Source organism: Balaenoptera musculus, chromosome 2, assembly GCF_009873245.2.
Source record: "Balaenoptera musculus isolate JJ_BM4_2016_0621 chromosome 2, mBalMus1.pri.v3, whole genome shotgun sequence".
NCBI lineage: Eukaryota > Metazoa > Chordata > Mammalia > Artiodactyla > Balaenopteridae > Balaenoptera > Balaenoptera musculus.
In genome coordinates, this window is record NC_045786.1 from 70,161,861 (window position 1) to 70,185,868 (window position 24,008).

General features: G+C 47.7%; 1 protein-coding gene across 5 annotated transcripts in view; it reads left to right on the top strand.

Moving 5' to 3' along the window:
- The window catches only part of DAPK2 (death associated protein kinase 2), a 125,830-nt gene that overhangs the window by 80,781 nt on the left and 21,041 nt on the right, over positions 1-24,008 (top strand). For 3 of the 5 annotated variants that reach the window (XM_036843247.1, XM_036843245.1, XM_036843246.1), the window contains exons 5-7: positions 16,401-16,530; positions 22,530-22,578; positions 23,296-23,322. In XM_036843247.1, the coding sequence (XP_036699142.1) occupies positions 16,401-16,530; positions 22,530-22,578; positions 23,296-23,322 (206 nt within the window). Of the gene's footprint in view, positions 1-10,972; positions 11,071-16,400; positions 16,531-22,529; positions 22,579-23,295; positions 23,323-24,008 lie in introns of those variants that run through there. The other 2 variants (XM_036843248.1, XM_036843249.1) reach the window with 2 other exon arrangements.

A 24,008-nucleotide genomic window follows, 5' to 3' on the forward strand; every position in this document is an offset into this window, starting at 1 on the left:
AGGCCAGATTGTCACAGTATTTTGAATTCCTCCAATAGGAGACATCTTGCAGAGTCTCGCTCAGGTGTCACGGGGTGAAAGTCAGGGTCACTGAGGAGTGTGTGGCCTGGGCAGGGCTTTGGACCTCAGGGTATTAATACACCAAGCAGGAAACGGGCTACCTGGATCGCACGTGTGTCTCCTTCCTGATAATGCTCTGGGTAGTTGACTTATTTTCCATGTCTTTGCTGGCTCCAGGAGGCTGGCCTCAGAATGGCCTCCTTTGTCTTTTCTCTCATGGGGCTGGTAGAGGCAGGCGTGTGGCGTCCACAGGCCCCGATGACTAGAGCACGTTCATGCTGTACGGTTGGCTTCTCCGGCAGCTTGCTGAGGTGGGAGGAGTTATAGCCCGGTCAGGGTTTCACCCTCACTCTACCGTGTACCAGGAAACAACTGAACCTCCATTTTTGAGCTTTAACACAAATGGTAATGCTTACCTGTCAGAGTTGTAAAAATGAGAGAGAAGCAGCATTAAGTTCTGGGTACCAGATAGGTCCTCTGTAATAGTAGCTGGTATTGTTATTTCCCTTCCCAGAACAGAGGAAAAGAAAACACACCTCCTGTTACAGTGTTTTGGGCCCTGATAGACTAGGAAAACGAAGCCTGCTAGTGCAATTCTAAATTGCCCAGCAGAGAACTGAGATTGGTTGCTAGGTGGGGCTGCTGGTGGGCGATCTTGTCTGGCTCCTGGGCTCAATCTGGACATTTTGCACAACCTGGAGACAGTCTGGGTTTCCCCTGGATGCAGGTAGGTTGAGGATACTGCTGACCCCTGCCCTGCCTTGTATCCTTAGAGGGGCATGGGCAAGAAGCCTGCTGACTCCCCTACCCGTGGGTCCCTTGGCCCAGGCCCAGCTGGGCAACTTCAGAAGTGATGAGTAGCTGGAACTCAGTTGGATTACCTCATGATTGACTAGACGCTTCCTGGAGCCAGAATGTGGGTATGTGTTCCCCTTGGCTGGAACTTCCTGCCAGCTGGAGGGATCATGCAGAAGGTCCAGCTGGTAGCTTAGAGGGGACTTCTTGGTTCCATGTTGTTTCCCACCATATAAAATTCATTTTATATGAATACATTACTCTTCCTGCCAGCTGGAGGGATCATGCAGAAGGTCCAGCTGGTAGCTTAGAGGGGACTTCTTGGTTCCATGTTGTTTCCCACCATATAAAATTCATTTTATATGAATACATTTCTCTTCCTGATTTTCCTTCTCCACAAGGGACCTCTGCTTTCCCCTCCTCTTGTATTCTGTTACTCCTTGCCAAGTGAGTCAGGCTCGCTTGGCTGCCCCATGAGCACAGCCACCATTGTTATCTCCACGCCCCTGCTCATGACCTGTTCTCCACGCTCACCTTCCAGCTGGAAGGAGCAGGTGTTGGAGGAGGATCAGCTCTCTGGCCTGCCTTTGGAATAGGAATGACCTCTCCTCCTGTGTCAGCCATTGTGCTGGAATGGTAAGGCTCTATCCCTGCTTATGACACACTCCCAACCTTGTGGCAGAGAGCAGATGAATGGAAAAATTAATGTACAATAAGCAGCCTTGGTTAAAACAGATCACGGCATGCTGTTGCCCAGAAATCTGTGACAGATCCTTGTCACCCATAGGATAAAAGAACCCCATCTCAGCATGGCATTCAGGTCTTTCTTAAACTGCCTGAGCCCTGATTCTGGCCTCATCTACCTTTCCCCACTCCAAAACACTAGCCCCAGGCACCAGGATGAGAGATACATGTCCTGGCCCCTCTTCTCTGTTCATGCTGTTCAAATCCAGGAAGCTGCTAGTCTTCCTTTTCTCTGCCTATGGACTTCCTGCTCATCCTCCAGGCCCAGCAGAAATGCTATTTCCTCGGGTAAGCAAGCCTCTCCCATGCCTGCCAAAGCATAACTGAGAACCAACCTGCTTCCCTGCTTATCTTGCCCCTTGTATAGACTTCCACTGACAGCATTTATCACCGGGCATCACTTTCTGCTCTTGTCTCTAGCGCAGTGCCTGACACATGAGTTACTCGTTGTTGAATGAATGAGTGAAGGAAGGAATGAATGGTTTAGTAAGACAAATGCATGCATGGATATCATCTGGAAAATGCAAAAGAGGTAGCAGGCAGATTTCAATTCAGTGATGTGGCATTTACTGAGGGACTATTGTACACCAGGGGGTAGAGTGACAAGCATCAATAAGGTATGGTACCTGCCTTCCAAGGGTCCACCATCTATGGGGAGATGGCTGCAGTGAGACTGGTGCCGAGGCCATCTAAAATAAAATCTACCCATGACTCTCACTAAGAAACACTCACTTCCAAGGGGTAACCTCTCTGCTTCAGCAGAATGAATACCATCCTAGTGTGTGGTGTAAATTCACCACAGACAGGCCCGCTGGTGTGGGTAGGTAGAGGGGGTGCAGGTAGATGATGTTGCCCTGTGTTTACATAAATGGACGTGACACTGCGACTGACTGCCCCTCATCCTGGGTATCATTCAGTGTGCCATCTGGAGGATGGATACCAGGAAATGGGGCTCAGCACCACCCAGGGACCTCACCCTAGTGCGTGATCCCACACAAAGGCCTTGTAGAGGGTGTTTTTTTGTGGTTTTCCGTTTGTTTTGGATTTGGGAATTTCCCCTCTGAGTATGGGTGTGTCTCCCCTACCTTCCCCAAATCCAACCTGAGAATTCAGAAATGGAAGGTGACCCTCAGGTCTGACTGGTATTTTAAGCAAAAAGAACACACCATGAGAATTGAATGAAATTGTATGCAAGCCAGGAACCCGGAACTCTGAAGGGACTTTTTGATTTATGTAAACAGTGTTAAGAAGAGTGAATTCCTGAGCAAGATACTCCAAAACTCCAAATTCCTCTGTGTCCTGATCATCCTTTGAGTTGTTTGTACGTTCATGATGCGATGGGGTCTGCTCATCAAGCTTTCATAAGAATGATACTAATAATACTTTAAATGTACATTGTACTTTCTAGAATACAGCATGCTTATACATCTCTTCTCTCATTTGATCCTCACAGCCACCCACTGAGGTACAAGGTATTGTCACTTTTTTACACATAAAGCAATTGAGATTCAGAGAGGTTAAATTACTTGTCCAAGACCACACAGGTACTAAATGATAGGGCTGGTACTTGAACTTAGCCAGTGAGGAGACACTAAGCACAGCTGAGTATCACCAGCTTTTATTTCACCAGATTCTAACAGTATGGATTTCTTACTTGCTTGCATCATGCCTTTTAGGCATAGTTAATCCGAAGGTTTATACTGTGCCATAAATTTATCCTTTGCACAGTTAATTTCTCATCTGGTTACCTTAGTTTTTCTTTCTAATAGGTTATTCCTCATACTTAAAAAATTAATTTGTATTCTATTAATTGCTATAAAATGTGCATGCATTTGAAAGTAGATCTTACAAGAATGAGATGATTTCCATACTAAAACCTTGGAGCATGTAATAGAGGTGAGACTTGGTAGTTTTGACTGTCAAGATAGGTTCGGGTGAGATTGTAAAAGTTTAGGGCAGAAGTTTGTATAGGCAGTCACAGCCATAGAAGACTTTTACCCCTCAACATTTTTTATTATGAAAACATTTCAAAATGTCTGAAAAAATTAGGAGAACAATACAATGAACACCATTATGCCCTCCTCCTGCATTCAACATTTGGCCACATTTTCTTTACCTCTTTCTGTCTTTAAAAAAGAAAAAAAAAATTTACATTTATATAAAAAGCATTTTATATATATATATACACACACACACACATACATGTGCATATGTGTGATTTTTAAAATTAAAAATAGTATCTAATAAAAATTTAAAAATAAGTATTAAAGTGTATGTATTTATTAAAATTATGGTATAATTGGAAAGAAAATTGTAGCTATCGTGACACTTCACTCTAAACACTTCAATAAGCATCTCTCAAGATTAAGTTCAGTCTCCTACCAACCCACAGTACCATTATCACACTTAAGAAAATTAACAGTAATTTGTGGAAGACCTTTAACTGGTAGAGAAACATTATTCTATTTCTTATTTAGAAAGAAAATTCTCCTGGCAGTGGAGAGAGAATGGATGGGAGAGAGTAGGCCAGTTGGAGGTAATGATAAGACTGTGGGAAAGAGATGAACCGAAGGTACCCCTTAAACTTTTCTTAAAAAATGAAGTCAATGGTCTTTTATGCTATTATAAAAAGTAACAAAATACAGAAACATACAAAGAAGTTATGTACAGACTCTCTACTGCAAAATAATCATTATTAACATTTGTTATATTTTCTCCAGCTTTTTATAAACAGGGTGTGTGTGTATGTGTGCGCATGCGTGCGTGTGTGTGTGTTAAGGTGTTATAACTATACTACTTCTACAGTTTTCTTTCCTGCTTTTTTCACTCTACATTCTAACCCAAGCAGGCCACATGGGCTCTGTAGTGATTTACTTTGCTGTTGAGGCTTTTATACAAGTCTTTCTGATTTCCTTACCCTCTTGGCATGTTCTGAGGGTGGACCCTGTTTCCTGTTCCTCATACCCAAAGCTTAGCTTGTGCCCCAGCCTCAGTATGTGCCCCGTGGGCTCTTCATCTCAGCCCCGTGCATCAGCGTGGGGGCCCAGAGCCCTAGGGATGCATCCTGGCTGCTTCATCAACTACTGCAGGGCCACCCTAGGGTGACCCGAGGAGAAGTGAAATGAGGACACAGAGCTCCTAAATGGTTGAGGGAAGGAACAAAATGTGGCAAAAATTAAACTATGGAGAGCCATAATTGAAAGAGTTGAAATATAACAGTAAATGTGTAAATGGGGAGCATTAAACCAACAAGCTGCTTTTTATGAGATACAGCAGGAGGCCACATGGGAAGTGGAAAGAGGAGAAGATTGTGGGTCAAGCCTGCATTGAAGTCTCACCTCTGCTAGGTAAGGTTGGGGAGGTCATGGCTCTGACCTTTCCTGGCCTTGAAAGTGGAGATAATATTGCTCCTCACTTCCTCACCCAGGAATGGAGTGAGGGGCCAGGGAGAGATCAGTGTTTCTGAAAGGTCCCTGTAAACTCTAAGACTCCTTACAAGTGCTGGCTGTGAATTTTAACTAGCCTCCCTATGAGGCCATATTTCTCCCTATTCCTCTCTTTCCTCCAAAGGGATTCAGAAAGGTAGGTGGGCATGGAAGCACCCAAAGGGGTAATGAATAAGGTGGTGCTTTCCTACCAGCAGGCTGGGCAGATTCCCAACGTGGCAGGACGCTGTGTGAGGTTGATATGGCTTGGAGTAAATATCATGATCCCTATTTTACAGATGAGGAAACACAGACAAAAAAGCAGTGCCCTCCTCCTCTTTTGTCCTTATTACCTTTGCCATCACCATTAGGTGCTCAGAGTCTCTTTGCTACTTCCAGCTGCCCACGGTCCTCCTCTCTGGACCCCTGCCCAGGCCTGGCCTCCACTGAAGTATCATGTGTTCAAATAGTACCTTTTAGGTTCCATTCACATCTCTACCATTAGCCCTCCCCATGCAGCTGATCTCAGTAGAAGTGAAAGAACCTGATTCTGGAAGTGGTAAAGGGTGGTGGAAAGGTATCTTGGCATGAAAAAACCTGGGTGAAAACCTAGCTGCACCACTTCTTAGTCATGTGGCCTTGAATAAGTTACTTAACTTCTCTGATCCTCAGTTTCCTCATCTGGGAAGCACAGACAGTAACTTAGTCTACTCAGATTCTGTGCAGTGGTGTTCTGGTAGTAGCTGGATCTCCAATAAACAAATATATGTACACACACACTAAATTATTATAAAGCCTACTGATATTAAGGTTTATAATGTAATTTACAAGTAATAAAATATATAATACTTTTATTTTGTAAATTTCACAAAATAAATTGATTCTCGTAGAACACTTTCCTTGGTTTTTGCTGACCTCTTGTATCAATAGCCAACCTATGGATGCAATAGACAAATGAGTGTAGTTCCAATAGGATTGTTCGTTGATATTTTTGTTTATGTTAACAAGTAAGGTGAAAATGAAGCAATGAAGATGTGTGTTGGAACTTTACTTGTTTGCCAATGACATGAGTGACTTCTTTGCTGAACTGGATAATGGTTTCTGAATATTGAAAAATATTTCTTCAATTTTCTCTGCTAGCACAAAATAATGCCTGTAGACACGACACCCTTATAAGTTTAATCTCTGTTATTAAGTGATTTTCTGTAGAACTTCCTAAGTCTAGGATCAAGAAATCAAGTCCTGATTTGTAGTGTCTGCCGATTTCTGTGGTGTAAATACACCCACTGTGGCCAATTTCAAGGCACCAACTTGATGACACTGACTAGAGCTAGGAAGAGGGGTGCAGTAACATACCATGATGAAGTATTTCCCCCATTCAGAGATAAAAGGCATTAAGTAACCTCAAGAACATAGAAGATAATAAAATATAATAGAAATAAAGAAATAAAATATAATAGAAATAAAAATTTATACTTCCTAATAAAAATTAGGAAGTAATAAGTTTTTTAAAAATTATTTATTTATTTGGTTGCGTGGGGTCTTAGTTGCGGCAGGCGGGCTCCTTAGTTGTGGCGTACATGTGGGATCTAGTTCCCTGACCAGGGATCGAACCCCAGGCCTCCTGCATTGGGAGCGTGGAGTCTTATCCACTGTGCCACCAAGGAAGTCCTGGAAGTAGTAAGTTTTAAGTATTTTAAATATAATTTAATTGAATATAAGTTTCTATAATTTAATTTTTAATATTAAAATAATATTCTTACATAGCTCAGTTTAACAACTGGCTTACAACATTCCTGCAAGTTTAACAGCAGGCTCTCATGAGCCGGTAGACATCAACGTTAGCCCACCCCCGGCTCTCTGAGACTCTGTTGGTGAAAGCATTTCAGGACAGTGCTACCTGCAGGCCGGCTGTGGTGGTGGCAGCAGTGGTGTAACAATAATAATGGCAGCCAACATTTATTGAGGGCTGTAGTAAATGTGCAGGCTCTTCTCTGAGTGCTCTGCATGTGTTTACTCCTTTTATCCACATGACGACCCTATGAGGGAGGTTCCATGGTCATGGCCATTTTATAGAAAGGGGAGGTTGCTCAAAGGCTCCTAGGTTTTCTTGTGCCTCCTCAGACCCTTTGCCATGTTAACATTCCCGTTTTGTAGATGAGGGGCCAAGGATCAGAGAGGTGAATGACTTGCCGAGGTCACACAGCTAGCCTGGGGCAGAAGTAGGGTTCAACCCAAGTCTGGGGACTTCCCTGGTGGCGCAGTGGTTAAGAATCCACCTGCCAATGCAGGGAACACAGGTTCGAGCCCTGGTCCAGGAAGATCCCACATGCTGCGGAGCAACTAATCCCGTGTGCCACAACTACTGAGCCCACATGCCACAACTACTGAGCCCACACGCCACAACTACTGAATCCCGCACGCCTAGAGCCCGTGCTCCACAACAAGAGAAGCCACCGCAATGAGAAGCCTGAGCACCACAACGAAGAGTAGCCCCCGCTCACTGCAACTAGAGAAAGCCTGCACGCAGCAAGGAAGACCCAACTCAGCCAAAAGTAAATAAATAAACAAATAAATAAGTTAATTAATTTATTAAAAAACTCAAGTCTGTCCAATGAGAGGGCCCTCTTTAGTGCTGGTTCCCCAAACACTGGGCACTGTATGATTTTGACTTTCTTGCAGAGCTTGCTTTAGAAAACCAATTCTGGAGCCTCACTCCTGGTGGGTTGATTTAATTGCTTTGGTATTTTTAACACAGTCCCCAGGGGATTCCAATGGGTAACTAGCTCCGATGGGCCCCAAAGCGCAGCTTGGGGCTCAGAATGCCTGGATTCAGGCCCAGGTTCCTCACTGGTTAAATGGAGGCTCCGGCCATCCACAGCTTGGCGGCTGTGAAGAATAAGGTGATGTGTGGGGAGAGCGCAAGGCAAATGCTGGTTGTCGTGTGGCACAGACCAGAGAGCCAGCATTGCTGATTGGCCCAAGGCTGAAATCCAGTGGTCCTAGAATGGCCTTGTAAGTGAATTTTTATTTCCCTCCCTCTACCCAATAAGAGCACAGAGACAGTAGGTAGTGGTTTTCTCTGACTTTACCAGGCAGGGCTTCTAGAACCATGCAGCAGCCTCCCATAGAGGAGCAGGCCGTGAGTGAATGTCCAGAAGCTGTGGTTTAACAAATTCAGCGCAACTGGGTTGGGGCCCTTCCCTAAGATGTGCGTTTTCTAGGAAAAACATGGAGCTGGAGGGACTTCCCTGGTGGTCCAGTGGTTAAGAATCCACCTTCCAATGCAGGTTACAAGGGTTCGATCCCTGGTCGGGGAACTAAGATCCCACATGCCGCGGGGCAACTGAGCCTGCGCGCCTCAACTAGAGAGCCTGCATGCCGCAAACTACAGAGCCCACGTGCTGTGGAGCTGGTGCGCCACAACTACAGAGCACTGAAACTAGAGAGAAACCCACGCCGCAACGAAGAGCCCAAGCATTCTGGAGCTTGCGCACTGCAATGAAGATCCCATGTGCCACAACTAAGACCTGATGCGGCCAAAAAAAAAAAAAAGAGGAACGCATCAGTTAAAAAAAGAAAGAAAAACATGGAGCTGGACCAGCAAGCTGGTGAGTTACCAGAGCCGAGATGGAAATGCCAACTTTGCCAGCCGGCAGGGGTGATCTAAGTGGGCACCCTTACATCAGCTGGAGGAAGCGAGGCAACATGGGAGAGGGGAGAGCACACAGGCATCTTGGGCAAGCGTTTAGGCATCTTGGGCAAGCGTTTAACCTCTCTGAGCCTCGACTTCTTCATCTGTAAAATGGGGTGATGACGGTACCTGCCTCAGAGCGTGAGAATCAAGTAAGAGGTGTGTAAACGCTTCGTAAACTAAGTGCCGTAGGTTTTGCTATGCGTGAAACTTCAGATTGGGTGCCTTTGGGAACACAGGAAGAGCAGGCCCTGCCCTCAGCAAGTGTGCAGTCTAGTGGGGGAGGCAAGACTAACACATAAAGGTCTTGGCAGTGCTTGGTGCTGCAGGTCAAGATTGCTGCACGAGTGTGGAGCTGGGAGAAGGAAGGAGGGCTGGGCTGGGTATTCAGATGATGCTTCCTGGAGAAGATAGCATTTTGACTGGGCCTGGAAAGATGGGTAAGAGTTCAATACACAGATGATAAAGACCTCTGGAAAGGAGCGGCAAGATCAGGAAAATAAGCACGGAGATGATGACAACGGCTACAGGCCACTTTATATGCCTTGTTTGATCCTCTTAGTAACGCTCTTGAGGTAGGTTTTATTGTTACTCCTAATTTACAAGTGAGAAGCCTGTGGCTGAGAGAGGTTAAGTAACTTGCCTGGTGTCAGACTGCTGGTAAATGGCAAAACTGGGATTCGAACCCAGGTTCTAAGGCTCTTAGTCATTATCTATGTTGACTCCCTAAAAGCAGGTTGTGCAAGAGACGCACATATGACTGCGCCGATTCTTTCATTCCTTTACCTGGTAAACCATTCCTGAGCACCTACTACATTGCAGCCCCTCTTGGGTGCGAGGGATGGAAAAGAGAGGCAAAGCCCCTGTCCTCCTCTGGGGCCTCAGCTTAGTGGGGAGAGGACATGTAAGGGAGTAGTTGTAGTGCAGCTGATTCTCTGCCAGAGGTATGTCCGTGTACCTTGCAGGCCCTTGGGTAGAAACAACTAGCTGTGTGTATTGGCAGGGAGGGGGTCACAGAAGATGTTCCAGTGGGGAAGTGTTGGAGCTGGGTGGTGAGAGGGGAGGAAGCTTGTCAGGAAGGCATTCCAGCAGAGTGAACTGCAGGTTGGGGTGGGGGTGATGAAGGTCCGCTGGCATGTAGCAGAGGGTGTGCTGTCCAGAGGTGGGAGGGCCTTGAATGTCGATGAAGCTGGATGTTGGGCCCGGGCCACACTGGAGCCTGGTGGGGAAGGGCTGCCTGTGGTCTCATCTACAGTGTGCTGGGGGGTGGCGGGGGGGAATTTGCTGCAGCACCATGGAAACCTGCCCACAGAGGCCTGGCAGCATGCGGCCCTGCTTTCTCAGGTTGCCCAGCACTTGCTGAATAACCTGGGACTGTGCTTGACATTTCCAGGGAAGGTTCTTAGACAGCTTCCTTGTCCCCATAGCACAGACCTGGCTGGGCACCAGCTCTGCTGAGCTGAGCAGCCTCACCCGGTGATGGGCAGGCCATGCAGGCACCTGGAGAGGGCACTGGGCCGAGGGTCAGCAGACTTGGGCTCTGCTCTTTGCTTGGTATCCTTGGCAGTTTCTTGAGTTCTCTGGGCAGCTCTGCAGCATGAAGGGACTAAACGGTCTCTGAGGTCCCTTGCAGCCCCAACATTGTCAGTCTGAGGGTGAAACGGGATGGGGGGAGGGAAGCAGAAGATGAGTGGGGGAGGAGGCAGGTCTGCGAAGGGCATGTTCTTCAGATTCAGCAGGGATTCAGTAAAGTTCCCAGGGGTGACTGTTGTCACTGCTGCATCCCTGAAAGGAGAGAGCAAACATAGCCACCCTGCTCTGAAATCTCCTTGGGCACCGCTCCTTACATGGACCATCTCCCTGAATTCTCAGAACACTGTATGCCTTGGTAGGTGTTCCCATTTTGCAGATGGGGAAACCAAGCCTCCAAGAGGTCCAATGACTTTGCTCAGGTTTCACTGTGAGAGGTAGAGGTAGAATTTGAACCCAGGCCTGACTCTAAGCTCTGGTCTTTGGCACCTTACTTGATAGATCCCCTGAGGCTGCTTTCATCCTGCAGGGACTCTTAGACATGCTGTACCAGGCCAGTAGGGATCACCCGACAAGGGTCCCCCCTGGAGGATCAGCTTCCAGATGGCACCATAGTACGTGCCTCAGGCCAGATCCACTGGGCTGCTAAAGGGCACATTGGCCCACAGCTGTCTGCCTGATGGGCTGAGCTGGTGGCTTTATTTTAACAGGTGGGGAAAATTTCACCTCCTGGTGGCTACGCCCTGGGCCCTGGGCTCGGCAGTGGCAGCATCTATGGAAACGTGATCCCCTCCTCCAGCCGTGCTTTGGAGGTGACGTCAGGTGTGTGGGTGAAGTATTTGGTTGAAGTAAGTAAAGCTGGAGGAGAATGACAGGAGTGAGGGAGTGTGGATGGGCTTGCACTATCCCAAGGGCAGTCTGGCTTGGCAGTCTGCTTTTCCTTCCTGCCCTGGAACCAGGAGACCTGAGGCTTTGCGGGTCCTGCCTTGGGGCCCAGAGGAGAGGGACTTGGCCCAGCCAGCTTGGAGGATGTGCCACCTGGCAGCTACAGGGCCTAGAGCTTGAAGAGGCTTTGGCTATCATCCAGGGTCTATTTTGGAGTTGGGAGACAGAGGCCCAGAGAGAGGAAGTAGCCTACTTAAGCTCACACAGCCTTGGGTGGTGGAGTTGAAATTGGAATCTCCCAATACCCAGGCCTGGGCTCTTTTCCACCACCCTACCCTGTCTGGGGAGCGGGAAAGCAAAGAAGCTTAGACCAGACCCCTGGGGGAACTGCCTCTTTGCTGCCCTCAGACCACCCTTCAGACCCTCCCTGAGTCCCTTTTCCCTCCTGATGCAGCCTTATACCAGCGCTGTGGGGAGGCGTGCTCTCGGGCGCCCCTAGTGGTCGAGGGCCTCCATGGTGCAGAAACGGAAGAGCCACTAGCCCCCAATTCCTTCAGTTCACATCAGCAAATTGTTATGAAACATGCAGGATGCAAGATACCATAGGGGATGCCAGGAACCTTAAAACTGATTGAAATTTTCCCAAGGAGGCTACCACCCCGGAAAGCTGCATCACGATACGAGAGACAGCCTGCAACTAGGGCCACTCGCTCGTAAGCATGTTCGGTGCTGAGGGGGTTAGAGCACAAGGTCAGGGGCTGCTTCATTGAAAAGCAAGGGAATAAAAGGAGGCAGAGATAGGGGATAGGCTCTGAAAGTGTGAGAAAGAGTAGGAAGGGCGTTCTAGGCAAGAGGAAGAGCCAGAGTAAAGGATGGAATAGAGATGTCGTCCTGGGCCTGGTAATGCTCACCCTGAGGTGATATAGGACAGGTGCAGGCAAGTGATGGGCAGTGAGGCTGGAAAGTGCAGAGGCTCAAATGCCTCAAATATCAGGCAGGGCATTTGGACTTTCTCTGGTGGTCAGTAGGACCACTGAAGATATTTAACCAAATAGGGTGCTGTGGTGGAGAGGGCAGGAGCTGGACTTCCCGGGAAGCTCATCCTGACTCTGCCATTATGAGCCATTGGACCTTGGGTACATGCTTTATCATTCTAGGCCTCTGTTTTCTCATCTGTGGAATGGGGTTGATAATAGTACCTACCACTCAGGGTGGCTGCAAGGATGACGTAGAGCACTAGCGCAATGCCTGCCTTGGTAGATGTACAGTAAATGTCAGTCCCTGCCTTGCTTCCTTGCCTCATCAGATTATTACTGGAGGTTGGGATAGCAAGAAGGAAGCCTTGCTGAAAGTCGGAGAAGCTGCAGATATGGGGTCCAGATCCCCTGGCCAGCCTAGAATCTCCTTGGTAGCCTGGGCAGGGAGTAGGAAGCATTGGTGGCAGGGAGCCTGTGACCTCTGTGTACTCCCAGTCAGGGCTGGTCTGAGCTGAAGGTGCATCTGGTCCAAATGATCCAACTTGCGAGTAGTGAGTGAGGTGGGGACAAGGACCCAGGTCTCCGCCACCTAGCAGAGCATTCCTGCTGTACTGGGGCCACCTCCCAGCCTGAAACCCCTAGACCCCCATCACCTTATGCAGACCTATCTTGGGACTCTCTTTGACAGGACCTCTGTTTCCTCACTGAAAGGAGGTTCAGCCCAGGAGGTCCTGACGCTTCTTTCTGAGTCTCTGGACACAGCACAAGGGCCAGGCCAAGGGCGGGGCTTGGGCTGCTCACCAGGGTGAAAGCATCACAGGAAGAAAGGCATCCTGGGATGGGAAACAGGTGTCGGGGCAAGAAAATAGCTGTGCCTGAGCCAGGGTGCGAATTTGCCCCAGGCTGCTAGGCCCAAGCTGCATTCCCACTTCTTCCTGGGATAGATTCCCAGGACCCTTGAGAAGCAGGGAAGGGGGACCATTTAGTCTAGTGGTTAGGAGCACAGGCTTTGGAGTCGGACAAGTAGAGGTTAAACTCCCTGGTCCATGAGTCAGTATTTTCTCAGTTTTGGTTTCTTTTCCTAAGAAAGAGGAATGATAAACACCCACCGTATAAAGTAGTGAGAGGGTCAGTGAGGTATAAAGTATGTCATGTGCCTGGTTAGCACTGGACCTGCACATTGTAGGGATTTACTAAATGGCGCCTGCCTTCACTCGGGGAACATTTACTGAGCACCTGGTGGATGTCAGGCTCTATGCTAACCTTTGGGTAGTTGATAGGAGTTAAACCCTCGGGAAGCTCTTAGCCCAGTGGGGCAGACAGGTCAGTAAACTGACAAGCTCGAGGCAGTGGGAAAAGCACTGAAACAGGGGAAGTGCAGGGTTTGATGGGAACTGGGGAAGTGGCGGGTGTGGGGAGCAGGGGTGGCTTTCTGGAGGAGGTACTATTTTTGCTGAAATGTGAATAGGAATTAGCCAGGTTGGGGGTAGGGACAGTGCAGGGAGAGTGGCCCACGCAGGGGAGCAGTCACCTGCTGTGTGATAGGTTCTTGGGGTGGGGCAGGGGACAGATGGGACTCAGGTGAGAAAACGTGGCCTTGCACGGAGGTTCTCACAAGCCAGTGGAGAGGCTGTTTCCCCTGGACTGCGGGCCACCGAGGTGAGAGGATGCGAGGCAAGGACGCTTCTCACTTCTTAGGGAGAATCTCCTGGGATTCTCCCAGGGATTCTCCAGGAATGCCTGGGAGAATCCTGCCTCCAATTGTTCCTCCTTCCTTCCTGTGGGGTCCCTGCCCCCCGTCCCTACTGCTCCCCAGTCCTGGGGCCCACCAGGGCTAGTGTGTCTGCCTCTGTCCACTGCGGCTCCCAGCCCTGTTCAGCAGGTTTTGGGTGGTGGTCAGGAGGACCCGGGCCGGGCCCCTCAGCCCCAGGGAGAAGCCTCAGGGCCGTTCCCAGGAAGAGAGAAGTTCCCAAAAGGTGGCTGAGGAACGTGGTGGAATGGAGGGAGGAGAAGCCCCCTGCTCAGGAGATGGTGGGCAGCGGGGAGGGTGCAGCTCACCACATGGGGTGCCAGCATGCTTGGGGTCCCTGGGCAGCCACCGGAGGGCCGGGTCAGGGCACTGGAGGGGGCCCCCAGCCTGCATCCTGTGTCCTGACCTCCCCCTGCCCTCACTCTCCTTTCTGCAGAGTGTAAGGAGTTGCCCTGCCTTGGGAAAGGACTTTGACACATTTTCAAAATAAGCTGAGAGAAATCTCCAGAGGGGGAAAAGAATAAACACACTTTTAAAATGCAAAAGGAAACATATTATATTGTTTTTTTAAAAAAGGAAAAAAAAAGGAGGGATTCCTCATCCAACTCACTTGAGTGAAAGTTTCCAGCCACTGTGAAGTGAGGTCACAGAGACCAGGGAGCCGGGAAGTTCAGGATGGGGACACCTGGGGTGTCTTCAACGCAGATTCAGAATCAGTTCAGCCAACTTTTAGGGCCACCCTCCACCTGCCCGCCTCTGAGCTCTGCGCTGCGGGGGCGGAGATGCAAAGACCCGAATCCTCCCTCCAGCTGAGGGTCCAGTAGGGCATCGAGGACAGACATCGAGGACTGTCGGACAAGAGAGAGTGTGACAACTGTCATAGCAGAAAGGTTCCAATGAGCATGAAGGGGCCCCGGGGGAGGGAGGGTTCACGTCTGTGGGTGGGGGGAGAAGACTCAGTGCTGCTGAGGAAAGGTTTCAAGGAAGAGGTGGACTGAGTTAGCCTTTGAAGCCTGGCTAGGATTTCAGTGGGCAGAGATTGAGCAGAGGCTTTCCAGGTAGAGCAGATGATGAGAGCAAAAGTGCAAGGTGGGAAATTCTCCAGTACTTTGAGAAACAGGGACATTCAGTTTTCTTAAACACTTATTTATTTACTTATCTATTGATTTAAAACCGCTTTATTGAGATTTATATGTCACCTAGCATGTAATTCACCCATTTAAAGTCTACAATTTACAAAGTTGTACAACTAACACTGCAATCAATTTTAAAACATTTTCATCACCCCCAAAAGAAACCCCGTACCTATTAGCAGTCACTCCCCAATCCCCTAGTCCTACGCAACTCCTTATCTACTCTGTTTCTGTGGATTTGCCTATTCTGAATATCTTATATAAATGCAATCGTATAATCTGCGGTTTTTGGTGACTGATCTTTCACTTAGCACCATGTTTTCAAGGTTCATCCACGGTGTAGCATGTATCAGTACGTCATTCCTTTTTATTTTTTTCTCCGCCTTCATTCCTTCTTATGGCTGAATAGTATTCCACTGTATGGATGTACCACGTTTTGTTTACCTACTCATCAGTTGATGGATATTTACGTTGCTTCCACTTTGGGACTATTATGAATATGCTGCTGTGAACATTTGTGTACCAGTTTTTGTGTAGATGTGTGTTTTCAAGGCATTCCATTTCGAATGGGATCTAGGATGGTCCTGGTGAGGAGCAAGAGGAAAGAAGATGAATCAGAGGGACTGCTCACCCACTGAGTGCCCTGAGTGGTTGGGTGGGAGTGAGAAGGCTGGGCTCAGGATCCTGTTCTAGCCTCACTGGGAGCCTGGGCTGAGTGAGGCCAGGGCAGGGCTGTCCCCCCACCTACACACACCCCCATTATTGTGTTAGATCTGGCAGCTGTTTTACTGGGCTGGGAATAGTCTGGGCAGCTGGTATTTTCCCTGGAAATTAGGTGTTTTTTTCCTGTGTCCCACCGAGGGCCAATGTTAGTTAAACGTAGAGAAGTGTGAGCCACACCGTTAGTCTAGAGGAGGGGGGTGTTGTCCACAGGAAGCTGACCGGCCGGGGGAAAGAGGTGGTCAGGAAGATGGAGGTCAGTAAGCCATATGTAAAGTGAGGCTACGTTGCAGTGCCCCTCCCCACCCACATACACCCAGAGAGGCAGTGGTTTTGTTTACAGGAAACACTGCAAGTATCTCCCTGGCCCCATTTGACAGATGGGGAAACAGAGGCACTGCATTAAAGGGATCTGCCGTTCAGAGACAGAAACAGGATTAAAGCCAGAGTCTGGTTCTGCTGTCAGCAGCAGGTTTGGTAAAACCCAGGCCTTGCCCTTGGCGTTGTGGCTGTTTTTGAGTTCACAGGAGAAGACTGAGGACACAAAAACAAGAAAGTGTTTATGCAGTTTTGGTGTCCCAAAAAAGAACACCAAACCCCACCCCAAAACCAAAGCAAAAACATAAAATAGGGCTTTAATTACCATCTTTTCTTTTATCCCTTTTCTTCTCTTTTTTTGTTCTCCAGCCAGAAAACATTATGTTGTTGGACAAGAATATTCCCATTCCACACATCAAGCTGATTGACTTTGGCCTGGCTCATGAAATAGAAGATGGAGTTGAATTTAAGAACATTTTTGGGACGCCAGAATTTGTTGGTGAGTTTTAGGCCTGTTTCTCTCCCAACTGAGAATCTGGGATCAAGAGGTAGAGAAATCCCAGTAGCAAACCCTGCGTCTGGGGCTGTGGCCTGTGGGCTGAGAGATGATGCCTTGGAGACCCCCTAGAAATCTAATGGGTGGGGAAGGAAATGTCTCATTGGCCTCTGGATGAGGGTCCAGGCGCTGGCTTTGAGCGCCCAGTGGGGCAGTGAGAGGCCAGGTGGGGCTAGAGGCCTTTGCAGAGTTAAATCCTCCCAGAGCTGGCTCCACTGCCTGCTCTTAGAAGAGATTATGAACATTTAAAATTACCTCGCCCTCTTGCATTCCCACAAACTCAACCTTTTCTGGAGTAGCTTTTGATTTCCTGAAAAAGAGAAGGGAAATCATCTGCCAGATGCCAGATTCACCTGCTTGCCTCTCCTGTGTGCCTGGCCTTCATTCACGCACAGGAGGCCCAGCTCCAGCAGAGCCCTGGCGGCTCTGTCTTCCCTCTGTGGCTCTCAGCCTTGGCCCAGGCCTGGTGGGACTTGCACCACAGGTTGGGGGGAGGGGGGATGGTCATAAAGAAACAGCTTTGCAGAGGGGAAAGGAATGAGAGTTCAGAACCAACATCTCTCTGCTTTGGGAGTTGGAGTGGTCTTAGAGATGGAGGGAGGGAATGGTCTCCTCAAAGCCTGGGGGCTCAAACTTCTGACCACAGTCTAATCAAAAAGGAAGACGGGATGCATCAGAACATCAACCCTGATAGATTTTCAGGCCACACATACCAGCTCTGCAGCCACTGTGGAATGAAACTGCAGAGGCCCCACAGACCCCCTGACAGGGAAACCTTGCTGTGTGCCAGGCACTATGCCTGGTGCTCTACAGACATTGTCTAAATTAATCCTTATAGGATCTAATGAATCAGACTTAAAATGTCTTCTCCATCAAGTGCCTTGTTTAAGGCAAAACAACTGGTAGGTGGTAGAGCAGAGATTCAAAAACAGATACATCCAACATCAAAGCCTGTGCTCTTTCCATTAGACCACGTTGTCTCTATAAGAAGACCTTGCCCTCAAGGAGCGTACAATTTAGTTTTGGAAACAAGACATCAAACCATCAAATAAGAGTGCTGAAAGGATGTTTTCAGATCACCTGATCTAGTTTAAATGTGGACTCGGAGAGCTAGGGGATTTGACTTAAGGTCAACCAATGGTTATTCTCCACTTACTAAATGACAGATATTAGGTACTGGGGACACAGTGACGGTAAGAAGCCACACTCAGACTGGCACACCCAGTGAGTTGGTGGCAGGGCCAACTTGAACCTGGGGTGCAGGTGTCTAGTCTCAAACTTCATCCAAGATAGCAGTTGCTGCCCGCCATTCACATATGTGGTAAAAATGCATGTTTATTTAAGTTCATAGCAAGTGTTGAATGATAATAAATGGTTCAACTAGAAATTCAGGGCAGTCCTGGAAAAGGTGACACGAGACAGGATGTGGTTAAGTGTAAAGGGAGTGATATAGACAGCTCTGAAAGACTGTTCAGACAAGATATCCACTCTCACAAGGTCAGTGGGATCAGTCCTGGCCTTGAGTCAGTGAGGGACAAAGTGCTGGCGCTGTGGGTGTGGGAGGATCTAAGGGGGGTCGGGAAGGAGCCAGGGTAGAGGAGGTGCACGTCCTGGGTTCAGAGGTACCACAGCAGGGGTGAAGGGCCAGAATGAGTGCATTTATCAGGGACCATTCACTGCCCACTCTAGATGGATCAGAGGGTTTACACGGGCTGGCAGTGTCAGTGGGATATTGATGGGCGGAGCCAGACTGTGGAGGGTTTTTCCCAGTGGTATACTGGTAAATGTCTAACAACCAGGTCTCAACACAAAACAGAATACAACTCTAATTAGGTTGAATAGCATCTGCCAATTTCAACCTACCAACATGTTGTCACTGAATTCAGAGTTGGGCAAAGATGCACACAGTTGACTCTTGTGAGCCAGTGTGATACAGCTCCAGCCCAGAACTGGTCTTATTTGCACCTTACAGATATATAGGGTGGTTTCTCTAAGCCCCTGACCAAATTATGATGACTTCCTTTTCCCAAGATCTCTGAACACAGGTTACAACCACTCTTCCCTATTCCCACCATTCTTTGAAATTTTAACCTGAGACCAGGGTTAAGAAGTGTCAGCTTCTGGGAGTGTGGTGGACCAGGTCTTCCAAAAGGTCCTCTCACTACAAAACTGGATGCTTGAGAAAAATATTATTTTTCATGCAATTCTGGACTCATAGGAAGTAAGATAAATCTTTAAATGTAGTAAGTCCTTCAGCATCACTTGTCCTACCTTGAAAATCGAGTGAAATGAACATAGAACTGGAGCTGTGAGCAACAAGAATATTCAATAGGAGGACCTCTCCTAAAGGCAAGTATACATATCAGCATTTATCAGAGACTAGCAAGATTTAGATGTTCAAGGATGTAGGATATTAAAATTATCAGATGTTGACTATAAAATAAATGGAATGTATATAGAAATAACAGGTAGACTCATAAGAATGAGCAGGCAACAAGAGACTCAAAAATGACCAGGCAAATTTTTAAAAGAACCAGATAGAACTTTAAGAAATTCAGTATATACTCATTGAAATTTAAAACTCAGTGGATGGGGCAAACAGCAGATTATACACAGCTGAGGAGAGAATTAAAGAATTGGAAGACTGAGCTGGAAAAAATCAGCTAGAATACCACAGAGTGACAAAGATATAGAAATATTAAAGAGAGGATAAGTGAAATAAGTTTAAAACAAGAAGCCTAACATAGGTCTATTTGGATTCCTGGGTGAGGGAATAAAGACAATACAGGAGCAATATCTGAATAGAACGGCTGAGAATTTTCAGAACTAATGTAAAAACATGCATCCCCAGATACAGAAAGGACGATGTATATCAATCAGAAAAAAACTCTATACCTAGACACATTATAGTTAAAGTACAGGGCACCAGATACAAAGAGACGATCTTAAAAATCAGCCAGAGAGAAAAGACAGGTTACCTACAAAAAACAAAAATAAACAAACAAAAACCAATAACTGGACTGACAGCATACTTCTCAAAACAACAATGGAAACCAATGTCCAATAGAATATAATCTCCAAAGAGCTGAGGAAAAATAAAAACCCCATAACTGTGGAGAAACTATATTTCAAGAATGAAGGTAAGAGATTCAGAAAAAAAGCAAAAACAAAAAAGAACAACAACAAAAAAGACAAAACAATAAAAACAGTTAACCTCCAGTAGACCTTCATTAGTGGAACTGCTAAAAGATGTATTTCTGAATTAAGGAAAATGACTCTGAAGGGAGTTCTCAATGCAAGCAGTAATAGGAGCAAAGAAATCAGTAAAACATTAGGCAAATATAATTATTTTCTTTCCTAAATAATGATAACGATGATGGTGATGATGAAGCTTTAATTGTAGGATTGAAAAAAAGAACTAGAAACTGAAGAAAATAATGTTAGCTAGGACAGAGTACTTGTAATTAGTGTTCTAAGTTTCTTGTATTGTTAGAGGAGGGTCAAAATATTGATTTATGCTAGAATTTATTTGATATTCATAGTAAAGTCTCAGGGGTAGCCATTACAAAAATAGAAGTTGGGGAAAAAAACAATAAGAAAACTAACAAAAAGCGATTTAAAAAAAAAAGACAAGAAAAGATGAAAAACACAGATGAAAATGGACAAACAAAAGCACTTGAAGGACAGAAATGAGTGTGTATGTATATCGAGCAGATGAGCACTAGAAAGTGAGTTGTGGGCTTCCCTGGTGACGCAGTGGTTGAGAATCTGCCTGCCAATGCAGGAGACACGGGTTCGAGCCCTGGTCTGGGAAGATCCCACATGCTGCGGAGCAACTGGGCCCGTGAGCCACAATTACTGAGCCTGCGCATCTGGAGCTTGTGCTCCACAACAAGAGAGGCTGCGATAGTGAGAGGCCCGCGCACCTTGATGAAGAGTGGCCCCCACTTGCTGCAACTAGAGAAAGCCCTCGCACAGAAACGAAGACCCAACACAGCCATAAATAAATAAATAAATAAATAAAATTAAAAAAAAAAAAAGAAAGAAATCTCAAGCACAAAACTTCACAAACCATTAAAAAAAAAAAAAAAAAAAAAAAAAAGAAAGTGAGTTGTGCTCCTCAAACTCTCTATGGTGAACCACTTGAAAAAAAAAGTCTATCCTGGACTGCTTGTTCAGTAAGATACAATAAAAATAAATTCCTAGAAAAGTGATCACAGTTTGAGTGTCCCAGCAATGTCAAATTGCTATGCAAGTCTCTAAATGCTTACTGTCAATTTCTGTACATATCTTGTCAGGACCAGTGACAGTCTGCAGACTGTTTGCCTGCAGACTGCACTTTGAATATCACTGTCCTAGAGAAAGTCTTTCATGTGGGTCTCAGGAGACAGGTACAAAAAATTTCATAGCAATGTTTTTCCAATAAAAGATAATAATATAATAAAAGAATAAAAGAAGTGGAAACCATCCAAATGATCACCAAGAGAATGACTAGAAGATGATCTATAGTCACACAATGGACTATTATATAGCAGTGAAGATGAAAAACCATGGATGAACATTCAGTGAATGCTAGAAGCATCATGTTGAGTGGGGAAAAAAAGTCAAGTGACAGTAGATCACATGCAGTATGGCATCATTTTTAGGAAGCTGAAAAGTAAGCCAGGAGAGTGGTTCCCTGAATCTGGGAGGGTGGGATGGGGGGCACATCCTATAGATGCAGAGGTTTTGATATTATTCTAGATGAACAAACTTAGCCTTTCCCACTCCCCACCTTTTTCTTTCTTTCTTTTTTTAAAATTATTATTTATTTATTTTTGGCTGTGTTGGGTCTTCGTTTCTGTGCAAGGGCTTTCTCCAGTTGCAGCAAGCGGGGGCCACTCTTCATCACGGTGCGCGGACCTCTCACTATCGCGGCCTCTCCCGTTGTGGAGCACAGGCTCCAGACACGCAGGCTCAGTAGTTGTGGCTCACGGGCCCAGTTGCTCCGCAGCATGTGGGATCCTCCCAGACCAGGGCTCGAACCCGTGTCCCCCGCATTAGCGGGCAGACTCTCAACCACTGCGCCACCAGGGAAGCCCCTCCCCACCTTTTTCCAAGGTGGAAAAAGGTGGGGAGGGGCTAAAAAGTCTCAATCCCTCTCCCTTCTCTAGTTATCATCCTCTCTTTCTTCTCTATTTCATCACCAAGCTTTTTTAAAGAGACGTCTGCACCCTTATCTCCAGTGCCCACACTCAGCACTCTCTGGGCACTGCAGTGAGTGTGAAATTCAACACTTGCTTTCCGGGGCTTATGGACTTGATCACCAGGCACCATTTGGTCCTCTTCTGTCCCGGGTAGAGTCTTCTTTCCTAGACTCTGCACCTTCCCCTGGTCATGGCAGCATTCGCACGGCTCCTGTTTCCGCCTATGTGATGGCTCTGGTCCACCCCACCCCCACCTGCAATTCCCAGCCTGTTCCTGGACATCTTCCTCTGGATGCCCCTTGGGCACCCCAGGCTCATCACCTCAGTGGCCACCAGAATGTCCTCCTGCTCCTCAGGTGGGAGTTGCCCTCTTTCAGACAGACTCAGAGGAGTGTGGATTCCCTCTCTGCCTCCTTTTCTCCTCCATCACCTTCCAGCGCTGACCTGACTGGTTTCCAGCAGAGAGTTCTAAAGCAGGCTTTGTTCTAGGCCCCATTGTCCCCTCCCGCATCTTCCTCTCCCCACCCTCCTCTTCCTTTTCCAGGAGTCCCTTTGTCCCGTCTTCCTCACTATCAGGATAAAAGGCAACTCCCTTCCTCAAAATCCTTAGACCCAGATTAACCCCATCTGCCTCTCTGATTTTCCTTAGTGAGGATTCAGGATGGAGACATTTGGCACCCAATTCCCTAAAATGCCTTACGATCATCTCTTCTCATTTTCATACCCCTGCTGACTCTTCAACATGGTTTCTTTCAGCTCCAGAAATTGTGAACTATGAGCCCCTGGGCCTGGAGGCTGACATGTGGTAAGTTGTACAGGCCGCCCAGGTGGCCCAGACCCCGGCTCTGGCTGACATCCCCCTTGACCGTGAAAACCTCTTCCTTCACACTGACCTTTCAGAGCCTCTGGCTGCTCTGGGTGTGCTGGACCTGCGGCCAGTTAGCACACGGCCGAGGCAGAGAACAAGGGGAGAGGCGAGGCTGGAGGTGCAGGCTCACCCGAGGCCTGCTGCAGCCACGATAAAGATGGTAGTGACAGTAGCTCATTCCATCAGTCAAGCAAGTGATCACCGGGAGCCTCTTATGTTCTAGGTGCTGTGCTGGGCCGGGGGGATAACTGCCGTGATGGATTCTCTGCACAGATGGGGCTCATTTCATGTGAACCATGCTTTACAGTTGGCTAAGCAGCTTGATCACGTGGTTTCCTAAAATCCTCCCAGTGGTCCTGTGAGGTAGTTACCATTATCCTCATTTTAAGAGGAGAAAGAGGCTCAGAGGTGATCATCGCAGCCTGCATGTGCAGGGGTCTGATCTTGAACCTGGGTCCTTGGGCTCAACGTCCAGAGCTTGATGACTCCAAACAAGGCCCAGGCTGCTGCTGAAGAGCGGAGTGGGGAGGGGCGTGGGACTTGAGACGGCATCCGGGGGCTCCCTGCAAGGGCCCTCAGAACCGTGCGGGGAGTCCCTCGCTGGTCTGGGCCGACAGCCACGCAGCCCTGACCTGACTGTTCTTTGTTTTACAGGAGCATCGGCGTCATCACCTACATCCTGTGAGTATTACTGATCCCAGGGCTCTGACCCGGCTCAGATCCAGGGGGAGCGGGAGGGATGAGAGGGGGCAGGCAGACAGACAGACTGACATTTCCTGAGTGCCCACCGTGACCAGATGTGTTAGAGCCACACAGCAAACCTGAGGCTAAGTGCTCTCAGCTCCATTTCATACAGTTGACCCTGGGCTTGGGGTTGGGCAGGAACCCAGGAGAGCAGCCTGCAGCCCTCCATCCTGTGTCTGCATCCCTCCTGTGGTCGGGGATCCACCGCTCAGCCTCTCCCAGACCCAGGTTTCCTGTGAAAATGTCAGTTTTCACTCCGAAGCCTTGGGGACAGCCCTCAAGCTGCCATGCCCTTCCCGACCCTGCCTCTTCTTTCTCTGCCTTTTCCCCTGCCTCTCTCGAGATCCCTTTTGCTCTCACATTCTCTCTCTTCCCTTTTCCCCAGAGTCTCTCTTTCCTGTCTCTGAAGTATTAAGTGCTTCAGCAGAGATTTCCTGCATCCGGTAGTGGACCTGTCACTTTCCATCTCTGTGGCCTGGGGCAGAGACTTAATCTCTGGGCCTGTTTTTCTCATCAGAAAAGTAGGAATCACAAACTTCCTGCCACGGGTGTGCTGTGAGGGTTAAATAAGCCGACGTGCAAACTTCCCGGCACTGCTCAGACACAGACACGGCTGATCAGTT